Source organism: Pteropus medius, unplaced genomic scaffold (assembly GCF_902729225.1).
Source record: "Pteropus medius unplaced genomic scaffold, Ma_sr-lr_union100, whole genome shotgun sequence".
Lineage (NCBI taxonomy): Eukaryota > Metazoa > Chordata > Mammalia > Chiroptera > Pteropodidae > Pteropus > Pteropus medius.
The window spans coordinates 31,723,788-31,741,461 of NW_024340849.1; the positions used below are offsets into that span (position 1 = coordinate 31,723,788).

The 17,674-nt window shown below is 37.1% G+C and overlaps 1 protein-coding gene across 3 annotated transcripts in view; it reads left to right on the forward strand.

The window, feature by feature from the left end:
• The first annotated feature begins 3,034 nt into the window (after positions 1 to 3,034).
• TRAPPC8 (trafficking protein particle complex subunit 8) overlaps positions 3,035 to 17,674 on the forward strand; it is an 81,142-nt gene continuing 66,502 nt past the window's right edge. The window contains exons 1-2 of one of the 3 annotated variants that reach the window (XM_039843888.1): positions 3,035 to 3,584; positions 9,510 to 9,704. In XM_039843888.1, the coding sequence (XP_039699822.1) occupies positions 3,428 to 3,584; positions 9,510 to 9,704 (352 nt within the window). In that variant the 5' untranslated portion in view covers positions 3,035 to 3,427. The remainder of the gene's footprint in view (positions 3,585 to 9,509; positions 9,705 to 17,674) is intronic. The other 2 variants (XM_039843870.1, XM_039843879.1) reach the window with 2 other exon arrangements.

Here is a 17,674-nt window from a genome sequence, read left to right on the forward strand (position 1 = left end):
AGCAATTTATCCTAGTGATCAAATCTCTAGGGTTAAACACTGAGCTGGTTCTGTTTCTGGCTCCAGTGCCGTGTCTTTGGGCAAGTTATTAACTGCTCTGCGCTTCAGTTTCTACATTTGAAAATTGGCGACACATGCTTTTCAGGGTTTGCGTGAGAAGCAAAAGTAGTAGACAATCTATGTAAAGCATCATGCTTGCTCCATGGTGATCAATAATGGTGACATTATTTTTATTCACAAGTGGTGGAACTGCTTTTGAATCCAGGCCTCTCTGACTTCAGTGTTTATGTTCTTTAAATTTAACCACACCAGCCATCAGAAGAGACTGGCCATATTATACATACGAAATAAAACAATCCATGAATGTTTGATAACACAATATATCAAAATGTAAGCCCATTGACGTAGCATAAGTTTTACGGGAGTCTTTGACTTGGGAGAGAAAAGGAAGCTGGGTCTCATCTTCAGTACTTGGAAAAAAGGTCCTTAGCTGCTTTTGTTATTTTGATATCTTGTCCAGCAAGCATCCTCTCTTGGATCCTATCCTATCCTCTTGGCCTTGAGGGTAGGCACATGGCTAAGGCCTGGTGGATCATAGCCCTTCATTTTTCCTGAACACCATGAATGGTTCAGAAGACATGTGATACAAAACAAAACAAAACAAAACAAAAACAGTGTCCAGAGGAGTCGTAGAAATGAGAGGTGTGATATCTTAGACTCCATGCAAATACTTTCTGCAAGGATCTCATTCTTAATAAAGTATGTTGGAGACCCTTGACTGTCATCCCATATTGACTCTCCTCCTTTTCACTTAGCAACAGAATCCAAGGACCTACATTTTCCAGTCTCATGTGGAGATAAGTGTGACCAATATACTCACTGGGGCCAGTAGGATGTGAGTAAAATTGTTGAACTCTATTTCTACCATTTGATCTTAAACCATTAGTCACATGCTTCTCAATTCTCTTTTCTCCATTCTCACAGGCTGGAAAACAAATGTGGCAATGATTCATCTTTAACCTTTAGGTGAGAACAACACCTTGGAAAATGAACACCTTAGACTAGGATAGACTAGGAAATATATTTTTACAATGAAGTCACTCACTGGAATACACTGAGTGGATGTGGTGTTAGAGTTTAAAGTAAATGCAAACTTCCATTTACTTAGAGGAAGACAAAAATTCATTTAGGATCAGCCTTAAAAAGAAATGAAGTACTGATTCATGCTATGACATAGAGGAAACTTGAACATGTTATGCTAAGCGAAGGCGTTCAGACGCAAAGTCACATATTGTATGATTCCATTTATATGAAATGCCCAGAATTGATAAATCTATAGAGATAGTAAAGCAGTGCCTGTCAGGGGCTGGTGGTGTTATAGGGGGAGGGAGTGACTGCTAATGGACACTAGGCTTCTTTTGGTGGAGATGAAAATGTTCAGAAATTAGATAGTAGTAATGGTTGCACGGCTAGCTGAATATACTAAAACTCACTGAATTGTATACTTTAAAGAAGTGAATTTAATAGTATGTGAATTATAGCTCAAAAAGTCCATTTAGGCTAAACTGCCCTTGAAAGTCCTTAAAGAGTCTAATACAGCTAGTTTTACTTTTAGTGTAATAAATATATTGCATTTTTAACATTTATTTTGAGTTGAGTACTAAAGTAGTATGCTTGCATTTAGGAGCCTTGTTACAAAAAACTTCGGTCATACTCAGTTGCATGAGATTCTCAAAATACGAAGTGCAGGGATTGAAATCAGAGGTATTCAAAAGGGAATATACATACCCCTGGAAGTACCAAAAAAATTTCCAGGTGGCGCATAGGTTCAGATAATTTTAAAGAAATGAATTTCCAGGTCCTCAACTTGTAAGTATTATACTTTCTAAACTGATTCGTGGCTAAAGCTGCCATGTCATTATATCCTACTGTCATTTCCTACTTCCCATTTCTCAATTTACAAAAGGCATACCTCTCATCTGTTAAGAATTCTTAACCATGGTAAAAACTTCATGGTGCTCAACAATCCAACAATTTCAGTTACTGATGCTGGGAAAACCTCCTTTACATTAAGGTGCGTAAACCACGATAGAGTGTTGCATTTTTCCCTGTCTTATACTTTTGGTATATAACTCAGAAGGAATTCAAACAATTGAGTGACACTATAGTAAAATTCATTTCATTCACTTCCATGTACTTAGAGGAACAATTCATAAAAATGAAAACTAGGAATAAAAGCCAGTTCAGGACTCCATACGCATATAATTACTGGTTTCCTTTACCTCCATCACTATGAAGTGAACACCATAGCAGAGGGTAAAAAGGAAGCGGCTGCGGAGAAAACGACTCGGACGTTTGCAGGTACACCCCTTCTGTATGATCAACAAAAATGCAGTAGCGTCAGTTTCCCTTTACTCGTGTTAATTGCAGGACTCACAAGAGTCCACATTTCTGTTTACTGGTTAAGTCCACATTCTTGGCAGTCCGTTACTAAAAGCATGGTTGTGTTTAAACGAAATATATGACCTGTTTAGGCCAGCTCCAGGGAACCCTCCAAGCACCGGGACTAGAGGGTGGGGGCTGCACACTGTCACCAGTGAGCAGTGCTCCTCAGCGCTCCACCGGGAGCGTCAGAAGGGCAGGACGAGGAGAGAGGGCTGGAAGCAGCGCAACAGCCACATCATTTGCCCACTGTTTCCAGGGACAGCCTTTGGGGCTCCAGACACGCCGCTTGGCGTGGAAGGAGAGTAGGCGTCTTCGCCACTGTGACAACACGGATCTCGAGCGCCGGCCGGCCGGTAACCCTTGCGCCTCGCTTGGGCCTTGCCGAATACCTGCGTGAGAACCAGGTCTAAAGTCGCGCGACTCCCCCGCATGGCCCCGCCCAACACACTCGTAGCCACACCCCAGCCCCGCCCAGTGATGGGGCCACCCATTGCACTACTTCCGGCGCTAGCCTTCCAAACGGCCTCCGTCGCTTTTCATTTCCTTCTCCTTGGCTCTCTTCTTCCGCCCCTATCGCGTTCTTTAACACCGTCACGTGAGGGGCGAGCGCGGGTGCTGTCGGGACTGGTACTGCCGGTGGGTCAGGGTTCGGTCTCAATATGGCGGTTCCGGTCGGGCAGTGACCAAGAATTTGCTGTCCGGAGGATTATCTGCTGATTGTCGGCGTTTCCACCTATAAGGGTGGAATGTGAGGACGTCGGGGAGAGCGCCTAGGAGCGGCGGTGACGGGGAGGGGTCGGTGGTGTGTGTCCCGTGAGCCGAGGCTGCGGCGTCTGTTCCTTCTCTTGGTCTCGAGGCTTCAGTGCGGGGCCCCGCCCGGCCGGGCCAGGCCGGCGGGCGGCGGCAGTAGCTGCTGCAGCCGCTGGATCAGCCTCTGAGAGTGGGCCGGAGGGCGGGCGCCGCCGTTGCCTCTCCCGCGGCGATGGCCCAGTGTGTACAATCAGTGCAAGAGCTAATCCCGGACTCTTTCGTCCCCTGTGTGGCCGCGCTGTGCAGCGACGAAGCTGAGCGGCTCACTCGTCTAAATCACCTTAGCTTCGCCGAGTTGCTTAAGCCCTTCTCTCGCCTCACTTCCGAGGGTATGTAGACTTCTCCCTTTTTCACTGAGCTCCCGCAAAGCCGGGGCCGGAAAAATAAGTTGGGGGCGGGCAAGGAAGAGAAGGGCTATGTTTACATCGCGGAGCCGGTGGAGTGGCATCTGGGGCTGGGGCTCCGCGGCGTCTTCGGTGGCGGCTGGAGGAGGGGCCGTGAGTGAGGTTGTCAAGACAGTGCTGCCCTAATCTCCAGTTTCTCTAGGTACTCTCTATCCCCGAACAAGCCGGACTGTTAGGTAATTACTGTAAAGAAAATCGTGAGCCCCAGAGAAAGGCATAGAAAGTGTTCTCAACAGCATAAGAAGGACATTAGAAAGTTGCACGACAGATAACGGTAGGAAGATGCTGCTTCTTAGACCCAAGACGAATCATCTTCCTCTGGTGTTAAACTGGGCCTTCAGAGTTGTTTTGAACATTACATGCTTCTAGCAATCTCTCTTTCTAAGCTTCTGTTTAGTTAGTTTACTTTTTTCCTTGAAAATTTAAACATTAGGTATATAATAATTAATCTCAAGAAAATAAAAAGTATTATAAAAATAATAAAACTTGCAACATCCTTTGCCTAATGGACAAGTTGTCGTTAATTTAATCTAGCTAGAGCTATCTAGATTAATCGGAGTGGAAAAGCCCTTAAATTTGGTTTTTCAGATAAAAGATAAATGAACAGAATCGTCTTTTATGGAGAGCTATCTGTTTTCTCTAGCTTTAGATTCTTTATTAGGGAAAACTAAGTGTAATAAAACCCCAAAAATGATTTAACCGAAGTCTTTATTGGTACTTTGCAAACAGAACATAGCAAAGTATAGCTAAATTTTTTCAGGTCTGTATAAAATGCAGCATTTATTAAAAAGCTTTGTCAAATGAAAGACTATGTTTATTTGGTTATGATTAATTCTCCACACAAAAAAAGTGATGTGCCATAAATGTATGTATTTATATGCTACAGGTGTGTATTCTTCTAGAGACTAGCTCCATTATAAGTTCACTTTAGCATTTAAAGGAGAGGGAGCTGTCCAAAAAAAACACGAAGTTTGGGAAGTCTTGGATTTTCTTCAGCTTGTACCATCACCAGCTCCTCCAGTGTTGTACTGTGTCGACAAGGACAGCAAAGTGCCCTACATTCTTAAAATCTTTAAACAAAAACAAAACACATGAGAGCCAGTTTGACTTTGATGTGTGTACTGTTTTGCTTTGTTAGTAATAATGCTAATACTTGATACCAGCTTTATGTAGCTTTCTCTTTTAGTCCTTATTGAAGCCTGTGAGGTAGTTACCGTTATCACCATTTTAAATTTGAAGACGTTGAGGCAAAGAGATGTTAACTTGTCCACAGTCTTAAATGTGGGAAAGATTTAAAAACAGGCAATGCGACTCAAAACAAGGTATTTTTAACCAAGTCATCTCCTGGCAATGTTTAGAATTACTTGTTCACACTAGAGAGCAGCACTGTCCAATGGAAATATAATGTGAGTTACATATATAATTTTAAATTAGTAGTCACTGTAAAAAAAAATAAACAGGTGAAATTAGTTTCATTAATATATCTTATTTAACCCAGTATTTCCAAAATTTTACCATTTCAATATGTAATCAATATGAAAAATCTTAATGAGATATTTTACATTTTTTTGTTGCTATCTGAAATTTGGTGTGCATTTACACTTATATTACATCTCACTGTGGACTATACATATTTCATGTGCTCAAAAGCTTCATGTGGCTGGTGCCTCCTGTATTGGATGGTGCAGTGAATAGAAGCTGAAATCAGTTTTCTTCTGATTTCCTTTTGCACATTGCGAAAGATTTAGAGGAGGAGTATAATGAGTTGGTGGAAAGGAAGGAGGGTCAGTGTTTCCTGATGAGGGGGATGAGGTTAGAATATTATGGACAAGAGGTATAAATTATGAATTATGAGTGGTTGAGGAACAGTGAGGAAACTGTCCCTATCAGTACAGAAGAATAAGGGAAGATCATAGATAAGAGAGGATCTTGAATTCTAGGAAAGGGATTTTGCCTTTCATTTCGAATGGTAACTATGACAATATTAGATTCTTGAGCAAGGGTATGAAATATTGTGAGAGATAAGAGTTGATATAAATTTTAAAATTTAAGATGATTAGAACATGAGCTATGGGTGATGGCATTAGAAATCTGGCAAAAAGGACTTAATTTTTCATGTGGTTTAACTTTTTGCTGGTAAGTTTGGGGCTCTTTACCATCCAAAAAAGGCTGCTTTTTTGTCTTAAACATGGGGATTCCTTGAATTATGCTGAGACTTAAAGAGTTTATATTCATTATTTTAACACAAATTTTGTGATCCTAACACTAATTGAGAAATTTACAGTGGCTGTCTATTTAAAAAAAAAATAGTGGTAGTGTTACTTATTCAAACCTTACTGTTTTTGCCATTTTAGTGATAGTTCTTTGATAATTCTAAGCTGTTCTAACATACTATTTAGACATTTATGAGATTTAAGAAAATTTCAAACGCTAACTTTTGAAAGTACTTAGCTTTCATTTTTGAAAATATTTTAAAATTCATTGTAAAATAGTTTAAGGTATTAAAAAGATAAGAATAGAATGTAATTTTAATTTAAATCTTGAATATTTTCTGAACCATCCTAAGTGGCAAATTAGACTAGAGAATGACTTTTGAAGGATATTTAATGCCTCTAGTTTTATGTTTCTTTAAAAAGTTAGAAGTATTTCATCAGTCTTAACTACCATGTTGGTGTAACTAGGTAACTAACCTCTATGTTTTTCAAGTACCAAACTTTGAGTGAAATTTAAGTCAGCTTTTCAGAATTAGATTGTTTTTGTCATTTTTGTACAAGTTTCAATTTATTCAGCAATAGAGGTTTTCTTTATATGGTAGAGTAAGAACATGAAAGATATTTCAATTTTCAAAATATATTCCCTAGAACACCAGATGTGTTATATGCTCCCTAAAGATGAAGTTTGTGATCAAATAAGTTTGCTTTAGTATAGCATGTGTTTGGGAGAATAACTGTCAATTAGCACGTTAAAGGGAAGACCTGTTATAAAGAGACTTTAAAAACTTAATTCAGTATTTCCCAAATTTATTTGAACATGGCATCAATTTTTTAGAAACAACTCTTATCCTGAGGGAATGGTAATCCATGGAGCAGCACATACTAGGAAATATTACTGCATAATAACAGTATTCAAGAAATATAAGGTAACATAAATAAAAGTAAGATAACGTAGTGTCGAATATTACTTTGAAATTGAGATGTTATATGACATAAGGTCACCTTTTGTGCTGTTATAATCTGAACAAAGCTTTAATATAATCATTTAGTTCTGAAGCTTTTGAATTTTGTGTGTGATTTAAGAGCATTTCTCTTAATCATTCTCAGCTCTTATCTTCCTCCTTATTAGATTGGTTTTGCGATTCTCCAGTGTATAATTATTGTTGTGTAACAAATAACCCCAACGCTTAGCACTTTAAAACAAAAGCTTTTATTATCTCCGTTTTTCAGGAATCCAGGAGTGACTTAGCTAGATACTTCTGGCTCAGGGTCTCTCTTGAGGTTGCAGTGGAGCTACAGTCATCTGGGGCTGGAGGATTCTCTTCCAAGCTTACTCATATGGTTGTTGGCAAGTCTCACTTACTCACTGGAATGTTGGCTGGAGACCTGGGTTCTGTGCCATGTGGGCCTTTCTATAGGCTCCCTAAATAGCCATCCCTATGGCATAGCAGTTAGCTTCTCCCAGACTGAGTGATCACAGAGAGAACCCAGGATAGAAGCTGTACTCTTTTATAACCTTATCTCAGAAGTGATATACCATTGCTTTTGTTTTGTTCTGTTGATCACATATATTAACTCTGGGATATGGGAGGGGACTACACAAGGGTGTGTATAACAGGAAATATCAGGATCATTGGGGGCCATTTCAGAGGCTGGCTGCCACACCTATTAACTAATTTCTGGATTTATTAGTCGGATTACTTAATAACTGATAACTCCATTCTGAATATAGGGCAAAACTAGAATATTCTTTTTGTGTTAACACTTATGAATACTAAAGATAATTAGCCAATTTAAAATCTTAAGAGGTTTAATATGTACATGGCTACTTATGTTATTCAACAAGTATGGACCAACTTTAAGAAGAATACTTGTATGTTTCTAAAAGGATCAAAAATGCACCATAGTATTCATGGTTTTGGTTTCTCTGTTTAATAGACCAGCTGGAAAGTTTAATTAGGGAGAGAGTCCTGTGTGTGTTTATTTAAATTAGAAAACATAAACAATTACAGAAGAATGCAGAGAATACATCCAGCTCCCTTCTACCCAGAACCAACAAATATTAACCTTGTCTTTTTTGCTTTGTATCTTTTCCTGTCAAACATCAAACATAGATGCATTTGAAAGCATCTATGAAAGATGAAAGACCTTTTTACCGTTCCTTAGTCTCATTTCCTTCCCTTCTTCATTATAATGGGATGTACATGTATTTTATCTGTACTTTCTGTACATATATTTGTAATGTAAGTACAAATATTCATTCCATATATAGTATTTAAAATATATTTTTGTTTTTTGTTTTTTAATTAAAAATTTAGAAATCAACAGAACACACAGGAAGTTTAAGAAGACAGTTTTTACAGATGTAACTTTATTTAAAATATAGGCAGTCCTGAACTTAAAACTTTGGTATAAAGCATTTTCCGGTAGGAATAAGTGTCATTTCTTTTTTAAATTGTACCCAAAGTCAGTTTTCCAGAATTGACTCTATTTGTATATGATGAAATAGTGTATATTATACCTGCTGCCTCCCATCACATCCTGAGCACGTAACTGTATAGTCAGGCATGGTGGCGTTCAGTGCTTTACACTTATTATCTCATCTAACAATATCTCACCTAAATCTTTAACCCTGCGAATTAGGTATTAGTTACATGTTATGGATGAGGAAATCGAAGAACAGAAAAGTTAAGTTATTTAGGATAACCCAGTTAATAAGTGGTGACTTGGGATTTAAAATAAAGTCTAACTCCAAAAGTTGAATCCGTAATCAATATAGTGGGCTGCTTCTAATATTATTATAGAAACTAATCATTTTATCTGATTATATTTATATGAAGAAATATGCTCAAATTTCCTACTGTGCACAGCGGATACTGTCTTCTTGCTATAATCTCCTAAGAACCTATTCCTGGGACTGAAGCTCTGAACCACTGGTTATAAATCCCATAGACAGGCAAGACCTATTGCAGGTTAGAGGCAAGAGGTATTGGGGCTGGAGAAGGGATTTGAGCATTGATTTTTTAAAACAGATTTTTGTTTTTTAGAGCAGTTTTAGGTTAACAGAAAAATTGAGTAGAAACTATGGAAAGTTTCCATACACCTTCTGTTCTAACACTCATATAGTCTCCCCCACTATCAACATCTTCACCAGAGTGGGCATTGATTTTTATGATAGTGGAATAGGGGCTGAGAATGCAAACAGCACAGTAGAGGAAGTAGAGGAATCCCAATTGTAGCATTTAATTCCCTTTTCTTCCCCTTTTACTGTTTTCAGTGTTGATACCACAGACTTCACACTGCCCTGAACCAGCCTTAGGGTGAAGTGAAAATTAGAGATCTGGTATGGATGGTGGTTGGCTGCTGGCAACTCCAAATGGGGAAAGAAAGGACCTACCGTAGCTATGTTGTGAGCAGTAACATTGAGGGAGAAGGTTACTGTCTGGCTAGCCTTTTTGGTTATAAAGGAATGTTGTAAGTCAGTTGTACTTATGGAAGATTCTTCCACTTGGAATTTCTGGTTTCTGATTTGAGCATCCTTTTTGTTTGTAAACCAGTAACCCAATTTTTTATTATTGTTGGGTTGTTATGCATTGTATGGAATTAATTTCAAGTTTTTTCTTTTTCTTTTTTAAAGTTCATATGAGAGATCCTAACAATCAGCTCCACATCATTAAAAATTTGAAGATAGCAGTAAGCAACATTATCACCCAACCACCTCAGCCTGGAGCCATTCGGAAGCTTTTGAATGATGTTGTTTCTGGCAGTCAGCCTGCAGAAGGATCAGTAGCTAATGTGATTACGGCAGGAGATTATGATCTCAACATCAGTGGTATGTAACAAGGTTTATTATTATTTTTTAAATTATTTTTTCTTTTTTAGAAAAAGTAATTCTGTGACTTGGAAATCATTCAACAAACACTTAAGTGCTTAGAGCCTGGAAATTGAATGTTTGAAATAAACAGTCTTTACCTTTAGGGAGGTTACAATCAAGTGAGTAGGCAGCCATTTAGACTATGAGTTACATGATTTTATTTTTTCATAATGAAAACATTTTTGTAGTTCTAATTGTAAAGCTAATACAAACTCGGTGAGGACAAGAACTTTATTTTATTCCCAGTACCTAAAGTAATACCTAGAACATGGGTATAATAAATATTTCCTCAGTGAAAGAACTATTCTTTTGTGACATAAGTAATACTCAAATAAATAGAATCAAGTTTATTGTATTTTTTATCTTGCTTAGTGTTAAATAGAGAGAATGTTTATAATGTATGAATAAATCTTCCGAGTGCTTCTAAATCTGACTTGAATGGTAAATATTTTCATAATAAGATTGGAAGGTGAAATGATATAATATGTAAAATGAGTTAACAGTGTTTGGTGTGACTTTCTGTATGAAAAAGACTTAGTAGAGGGACATGGGTTCAACTTTTAGAAGGATAAGATTGAAAGTACATAATCTAATTCAAGATATTTTAGCAATTAATAAAATCTTTTTAGGTCACTACAATTTATAATCTAATATTTTAACACCTCTTAAATGCGTACTTAGAGATTTTCCTCTAGATACGAAGAGAACTTAAGTGGTATGTTTTAGGTTATAAAGTTAATTGGTTGCAACTCCTATAGTTAGAAATATTTGGAGAATTATTTTATTTAAATGTTCATAATTTTTCTTTTTATGTTAATTCCAGCAAGATAAGTTAACTTGACAATTTTAAAGTTAGAATTTTTACAAATCAAAAGAATATGAATTCAGGGTACATAAATTGAGCAGTTTTTAAGATGAGGCAAAATTTGGATTTTTGGGAGAAAGTGGTGAAATTCGAACTGTTATTTTCCTGTCATCAATGGGAAATTAATGTTGAATTGTGAAGGATAGTGAATCAAATGCCAGAGTGTCCCTAGTTTTTATACTACTATAGCCATTAAGGATAACTCAAGTCACTTATTCACACTCAGTTTCATTCTTTGGAAACCAGAGAATTGGGCTAGATTCTTTCTCAAGGCCTCTCCTAGCCTTTAATCCCGTGATTCTATTTTATAGAGTCTTTCACATTTTTGTTATTCATGTAACAAATATTAATTGATTTCCTACTATATGCTTTGCATTGAGACATAGAGATGAATAAGACATGTATGAGTTCATAATTGGTGGAGAGACAAACATGTAAATCAGTAATTATAATACATTCTAATTTACAATACCTTTTAAATCACAATACATTGTAATAGAGATATGCATGCCATATCCGATATGCCAAAGTGCTGATGGTACACAGAGAGGGATTTACTATCATATTTAAAAAATAAAAAAAATTTTATACTGCAGATATCTTTCTAACCTCCAAAGCTCATAACACCTTGTATTTTTAAAACATTAATTTAGCAAAATGATTTATACACATAGACATAATGCTAAAAAGCTTACTATAAGGAAAAAACAACAGTGATCTGCTCCCTGTACTCCAACCCACAAGTTCTTTTAGCGGTTTTTATTTTGTGTTTCAAAGTAATATTTTCATATGGCTATCTATAGTTTGATCAGTTTAAAATTAATATATTGATTTCTCATTATAATTGATGAAGATTTAGCTTAATTATTTCCCTTCTTCCTTTTCCCATCTCTCTAATGTAGTTTTCAAATTTTTGGTTAATATTCATTATTCACTATATTATGATTAAATATTATTCACTTCATTGCTGCACCAAATATTGGGATTTCATTCTATTCTTATAAAGCATTTTTTTTTAGAACTTAGTAATTGCCTTTTAAAAAGTAACTTGAGCAGAGTTCTTTGTATCTCTCACTAGTCTCTCAAACTTCAGTACGTAGCCTCTTAGTAAGATTTTCTACATGGCAGAGTACAGTGGAAAATCTCAGTCTTTCACCTTCTGTAAAAGGAAAAACCCAGCTCTTCCCTACTATATCTTTCTTTCCTGTGAGTCTCCTTTACTACTCACACAAAACATTTCCCTTCTGGTCACCAAATAATTTGAGTTTTTTTTTCCCCACACCACCAAACAATTCTTGGACATCATCAGAGTGTTCAAGAATCCAATGCAATTCTAACACTACCTGGAGATAGTATCAGAAACCTTAGGTTATGGGTTCAGTCCTACAAGATGCTCCCTCCCGACACCCTACAAAAACTTCACTTGTTAGTCACAAGCCCAGGTTATCACTTGTGCTTCTGACCAAGTGGCTATAGATTGGAGGTTCCAACGACTGCCTTCTCGGGTCTGATTAATTTGCTAGAATGGCTCATAGAACTCAGAGAAACATTTTACTTACTAGATCACTAGTTTATTATAAAAGAATATAACTCAAGAACAGCCAGATGGAAGGGATGCGTAGGGGATATGGGCAGAGGATGCAGAGCTTCCATGCCCTCTTTGAGCATGTCACCTACTCTTAGCACCTCCACATGTTCACTAACTTGGAAGCTCACTGAACCTTACATTTCTGGGATTCTTTATTTTTTTAAATTTTATTTATTTTTAAAATTTCAAGTATACAGTATATTGGTTAGACATCTATATAGTTCATAAAACAATCCCCCCAATTGCACCCTCCTTCTCCTGACCCTCTACCTAGCCAACATATTAATGCTAACTGCATTCTCTATGCTGTATTCACCATCCCCAAGACCATCCATCAGCTACTAATTTGTACTTCTTTAGCCCTTCACCCCATTCTCCCAGCCCCCCAAATTCCCCTCTCTTCTGTCCAACACCAAATTGTCCACTATATTTGTGAGGCTGTTTTTGATTAGTTTGTTCTTTTTATTCCTTAGGTTCCACATATAAGTGAAATCATATAGTGTTTATCTTTCTCTGTTTGACTTAAATACCTTTTAGGTCCATCAAAGCAATATCTTTTTCCATCCCCTTCCTTTTCTTATATAGGGGTCTTGTTTTCTTGTCCTTTGCGGCCACTTTATCTTTTGGTTGGAGCACTTCATTCTTTTCCATTTAAGGAAATATAATTGATAGGAATGTAGTTGTTAACATTCTTTATTCCTGTTTTTGATACATGTTTTTTTTCTTCTTAAAGTAGTCTCTCCAACATTTACTGTAATACTGGCTTGGTGGTGACAAATTCCTTTAGCTTATTTTTGTCTGGGAAGCTCTTTATCTGTCCTTCAACTCTAAATGATGTAGCTTTGCTGGATAAAGTGTTCTTGGTTGTAGATCCTGGGTCTTCATCCTGTCGACTATTTTGTGCTAAGCCCTTCTGTCCTGCATAGTTTCTTTTGAGAAATCAGCCGCCTTGTAGGTGATTGTTTTTCTCTTGCTGTGTTTAATCTATCTTTATATTTAAACTTTGGCATTTTAATTATGCTGTGTCTTGGTGTGGGCCTCTTTGGATCCCTGATTTTTGGAATTCTCTGAGCTTCCTGGGTTTTATGTCCATTTCCTTCACCAGGTTAGGGAAGTTTTCCATCATTTTTTCTTCAAACAGCTGTTCAACATCTTGATTTTCTTCAGTTATGCTGATCAGACGAATATTTGGACCCTTAATACTGTCCTATGTTTCTCCTTAAATTATTTTTATAGTCTTGGCATCTTCTCTCTTGCCATTCCGAGTGTGTCTTTGGCTTTCCCGTCCTCGAGATAGGGCATTTGATCCTTTATTCACTTTGTTTATTCCTTTGTTTATTCCATTTAATTCACTTCTCATCTCAGATGTATTCTTCATGTGGTTCTCTTTTATAATTTCCATTTCCATTTTTATGTTTTTTATATCTTTGTTGAAGTTTTCACTGAATTTTTCTACCTTTCCCAAAAGTTCATTGGGCATCTTTATAACCAGTGTTTTGAACTCCGCATTTGTTAGATTACTTGACTCCATTATATCTGGATTTCTGTTCTATTCTCTTATATGGTTTCTGCTTCTTTGTCTTCCCATTTTGGCTGCCTTTCTGTGTCTGTTTCTATGTACTAAGCAAAGCTCCTAAGTCTCCCAGTCTTATTAGTGTGGATTTGTGTAGTAGGTGTCCAGTGGCACAGTCCTGAGAGGAGTTTAGCCCAAGCCTGTTCCCCCTGGGATCACCTGTTAAGATTCAGCAAGTAATCCACAGGTGTTGTGCTTATAGTTGCCTCAAAAGGCTGCACCAGAAACCGAGGCCAGCTGCCTCTGGTGTCAGTCTAGGCACTGCTCAGCAGTGGGTACCTGACTTGCTGAGGATACACCTGGATGTGGCTTGGGCGGGGCCGCAAGTTGGGGGAGGCGGGGTTTCAGGGAATCCTCTGGGTGGAGTGACCTCTGTTATCGTACAACTATGGTAGTGCTGTGTCTACGTACTGGGAAGGGGGAAGGCTCAATGGGGAACAGGATACAGCTGGCATTTCTGTACAGAGAGAGTCTGGCCTCGGCCCTCACTCCGACAATGTCTCCCTGGACATTGTGCACAGCCAAATCGGCACTGGTGCTAAGAGTGAGCAGGTCCGTCACCATGAAAATCTGCACGCAGTCGCGGCCCCTTGAAGAGGCTTCTGCCGCTGCTGCAGCCTCCATCTCACTCAGCTGCTTGAGACCGGACAGCCCCACATCCTCTCCCCATCCTACCTTCTGCCATTGCAAGGTGATTTCCTGGACTTCTTCTCCCTAGTTGTATGGCTTGTTCATCTAGATCCCAGGTGATTTTTCCTTAATACCATCACAACTTTGATTTGGTCACCAGAGGGATGAACAGAGCTTCTATCATCTACACTATTTTTTTCCTCTCTCCACATTTTTGGGATTTTATGGAGGCTTCGTCACGTAGGCATGATCAATCACTAACTCCATTTTTAACCCTTCTCCCTTCTCAAGAGAATCAGGGCCGGAGCTGAAAATTATGTGTCTAATGAACTTGATTTGGTCTTTCTGGTGACCACACCTCATCCAGGAGCCATCTAGGAGCCCACCCAGAGTCACCTCATTGAAACAAAAGACACTCTTACTACCAAAGGAATTACAAGGGTTTCAGGAGCTCTATGCCAGGAACTAGGGTGCAAAGACCAGTATATATTTTTTATTCTCTCACACAGACTTAATTTATCAGATAAGCCATTTATCAAGATCTCCTTGAAGTCTTCTCTTTCTACTCCATGTATTTTTAATGGGGAATGATATCCTTCAGTGCGGGGAGGATATGATTCTTGGGGGCAAAAAAACCATAACTATTACAATGGTTTGTGGCTCTCTAAAGGACTATGGTACATAAATAGATACACAGTATATCTGTGGTATTATTTTAAAGTTTTTTTTTTTTTGGCGGGGGGAAGGACCAAATAGGAAAGAAAAAGGCTCATGGGGGAGATAATGAAATAAAAGTTGCAAAACACTGTTCTATTCCATCTTGGACTGATTACTCTCCAAGGAGTGCTATACAGAGGTCTGGGGATTTCTTTTCCTTCACTTCTGTAGTCTCTGATTCATATCTTTTTTGTATATTTTCTTGATTTGGTGGAGGACATCTCCAGTAGCTTCCTTAGAAAGGTTGCTTAGAAGGTGAAATTTTTGACAAAATGAATGTCTGAAAATATTCTTATATATTTGATTGGTAGCTTGACTGTATATCTCAGAATTGTTTGACTTTCTTGTAGTTTCTAGTATTGTTGTAACACTATGATATATATCCCACTTATTCCCTCCAGCCTTCGGAAGTTTTTAGATTTTTATCCCTGTTATTTTTAAATTTCATGTTGGGCCGCATTTATCTCACTTTTCATTCAGTGTATTGAGTAGCACCTTTTAGTCATGCATACTCTTTTGTTCTGAGAACTTTTTTGTATTCTTTTCTTTGTTAACGTCTTCCCTATCTTTTCTGCCTTTTTTTTTTTTCCTGGAACTACCGTTAGTTGGATGTGGAACTTACTGAGTTGCTCTGTTAATGTTATCTTCTAATATTGTCCATTTCCGTCTCTTGTGTCTTTTGTTTTACTTTCTAGGAGATATCCTTGAGTTTTTTCTACCCTTCTGTTTGAAATGTTAATGTTCAGTGTCCTGTTTGTTTTTTTTAACTTTCCTTGTTCTCTTGATTTTCTTTTTTGTATCATATAGTTCTTATTTCATGTTGTGGTATCTTTGCTCCGAGGATATTAATTGTTGTCTTTAAGTTTTTGTCTATCTTGTGATTTTTTTGCTCATTTGTATTATTTTTTAGTTCATTTTGGTTTCTTTTTCAAATTGGAATTTACTTTAAATGTCTGATGAACCTTTGGTATTATTTTCTACTTCAAACTGAGGCATTAAAGCCGTGACTGGCATTACAGAACTTTTCAGCTAATGGACTTCTTTATTGGGTAGTGAGGCTGTGAATAGTCTTGAAGGTTGCCCAGCTTTTATGACTTACAGTTCTTTTATATGGGGCCATTTAGTTTCTCCAGAGAAAGTTTCTCAAATCTGGTATCTGGCTGTTTATATACTGGGGGTGGTCTTATTATTTTTTAAAACAGTCTGTTAAAGTGCTTTGGTAGATAGTTTGTAGGAACAATGTGGTCATGATTTGGTTGTGAGAAGTTACTATATCTAGTCTAGGTACATTACTTATATTCTCAGATCCCTGCCAACATCTTCACATAAGGAAGGATTGAGTACTATTTGTCTTTAAAAGCAGGTGGAGGCACTACTATAACTGAATTCTTTAGGCAGATTTTAAAAATCTCAAGTGATTCGGATAAACTGCATACCAGAAGAAAACAGTTTCTTCAGCTTCTTTCTCTGCTTCTTTAAGGCATTTTCCTTCAGCTCTATTGTTATGTTGTTCTTGAAGACTGGGAATGTGGTATGCTGAAGCATTGAATTCATTTTAATAAAATTCTCTTATAATACTCTGGAGATTTAAGAGTGATTTTGTCCATTTTAAATAAGATATTCTTTATATGTCTAGAAATATGCCTCTAATTTTTGCCATTAATGTCAGTCAGCATACTTTTTACCCATTCTATTTAAGAAATAGGTGTTAGATATTTACCTCATAAGCCTAGCTTAACAGTGTCATGTTTTCATTAGATCGGTCAATTAAAGCTAGTGTTTCTTGGTACAGTAATTGTAAAAACACTTTGATGGAATTAAAAGAATCCTCATTATACACAGGTATTTTCTATGGTAGTCTCAGTTTTCCAGATTGTGCTCACTCTACTCCTTGCCTATTATTTTTTTTTTCTACTTAGCTACTACTGTTTTGTATTTGTCCCAATTAGTATGTCTGTCTAATTTTTCTAAAACAGACGTTATCTGTCCTATTATCTTTTTTATTTATTATACTTTTATTTATTATACTTACTCTTGACTTACAATATTATCTGCTAAATTGAGGCATTGTTTTTGAATAGTATAATTTGGGTTGCATCTTGTTTTTATAAGAAAGAAGAACATGTTTTTCCCCTTTTAAGTGTGTAGTACACTTTTTCTGGTTGCTTTCGTACTAATTGCTGTTACTCTCTAAAATACCATGATACTTTGGAGAGTAGTCATGTGTAAATATTTTTTAGAGGCTTGTTTAAATCTTTAATATTTTTTTCTAAATTTTTACTTAAGAGCTTTAAAAAAGTGACAATTATTTAAAATATGGCTAGGGCAGGATATAGGAACTTAGTGTTATTTTTCCAATATCTTGAAATATTTTGCTATTTTTCATCATCATCTGAGTTACTTACCCTTTTACCAATTATCAGTTACTCTGAACTATAAGAAAGTGGAAGAATGATGAAATTGCCTAGAAAGATGATACAGTAGTGAAATAAGTCATCACTATTATATAATTCTTGTTTTAAATTTTGTGTTACCCAAAATGTATTGCATCTTGT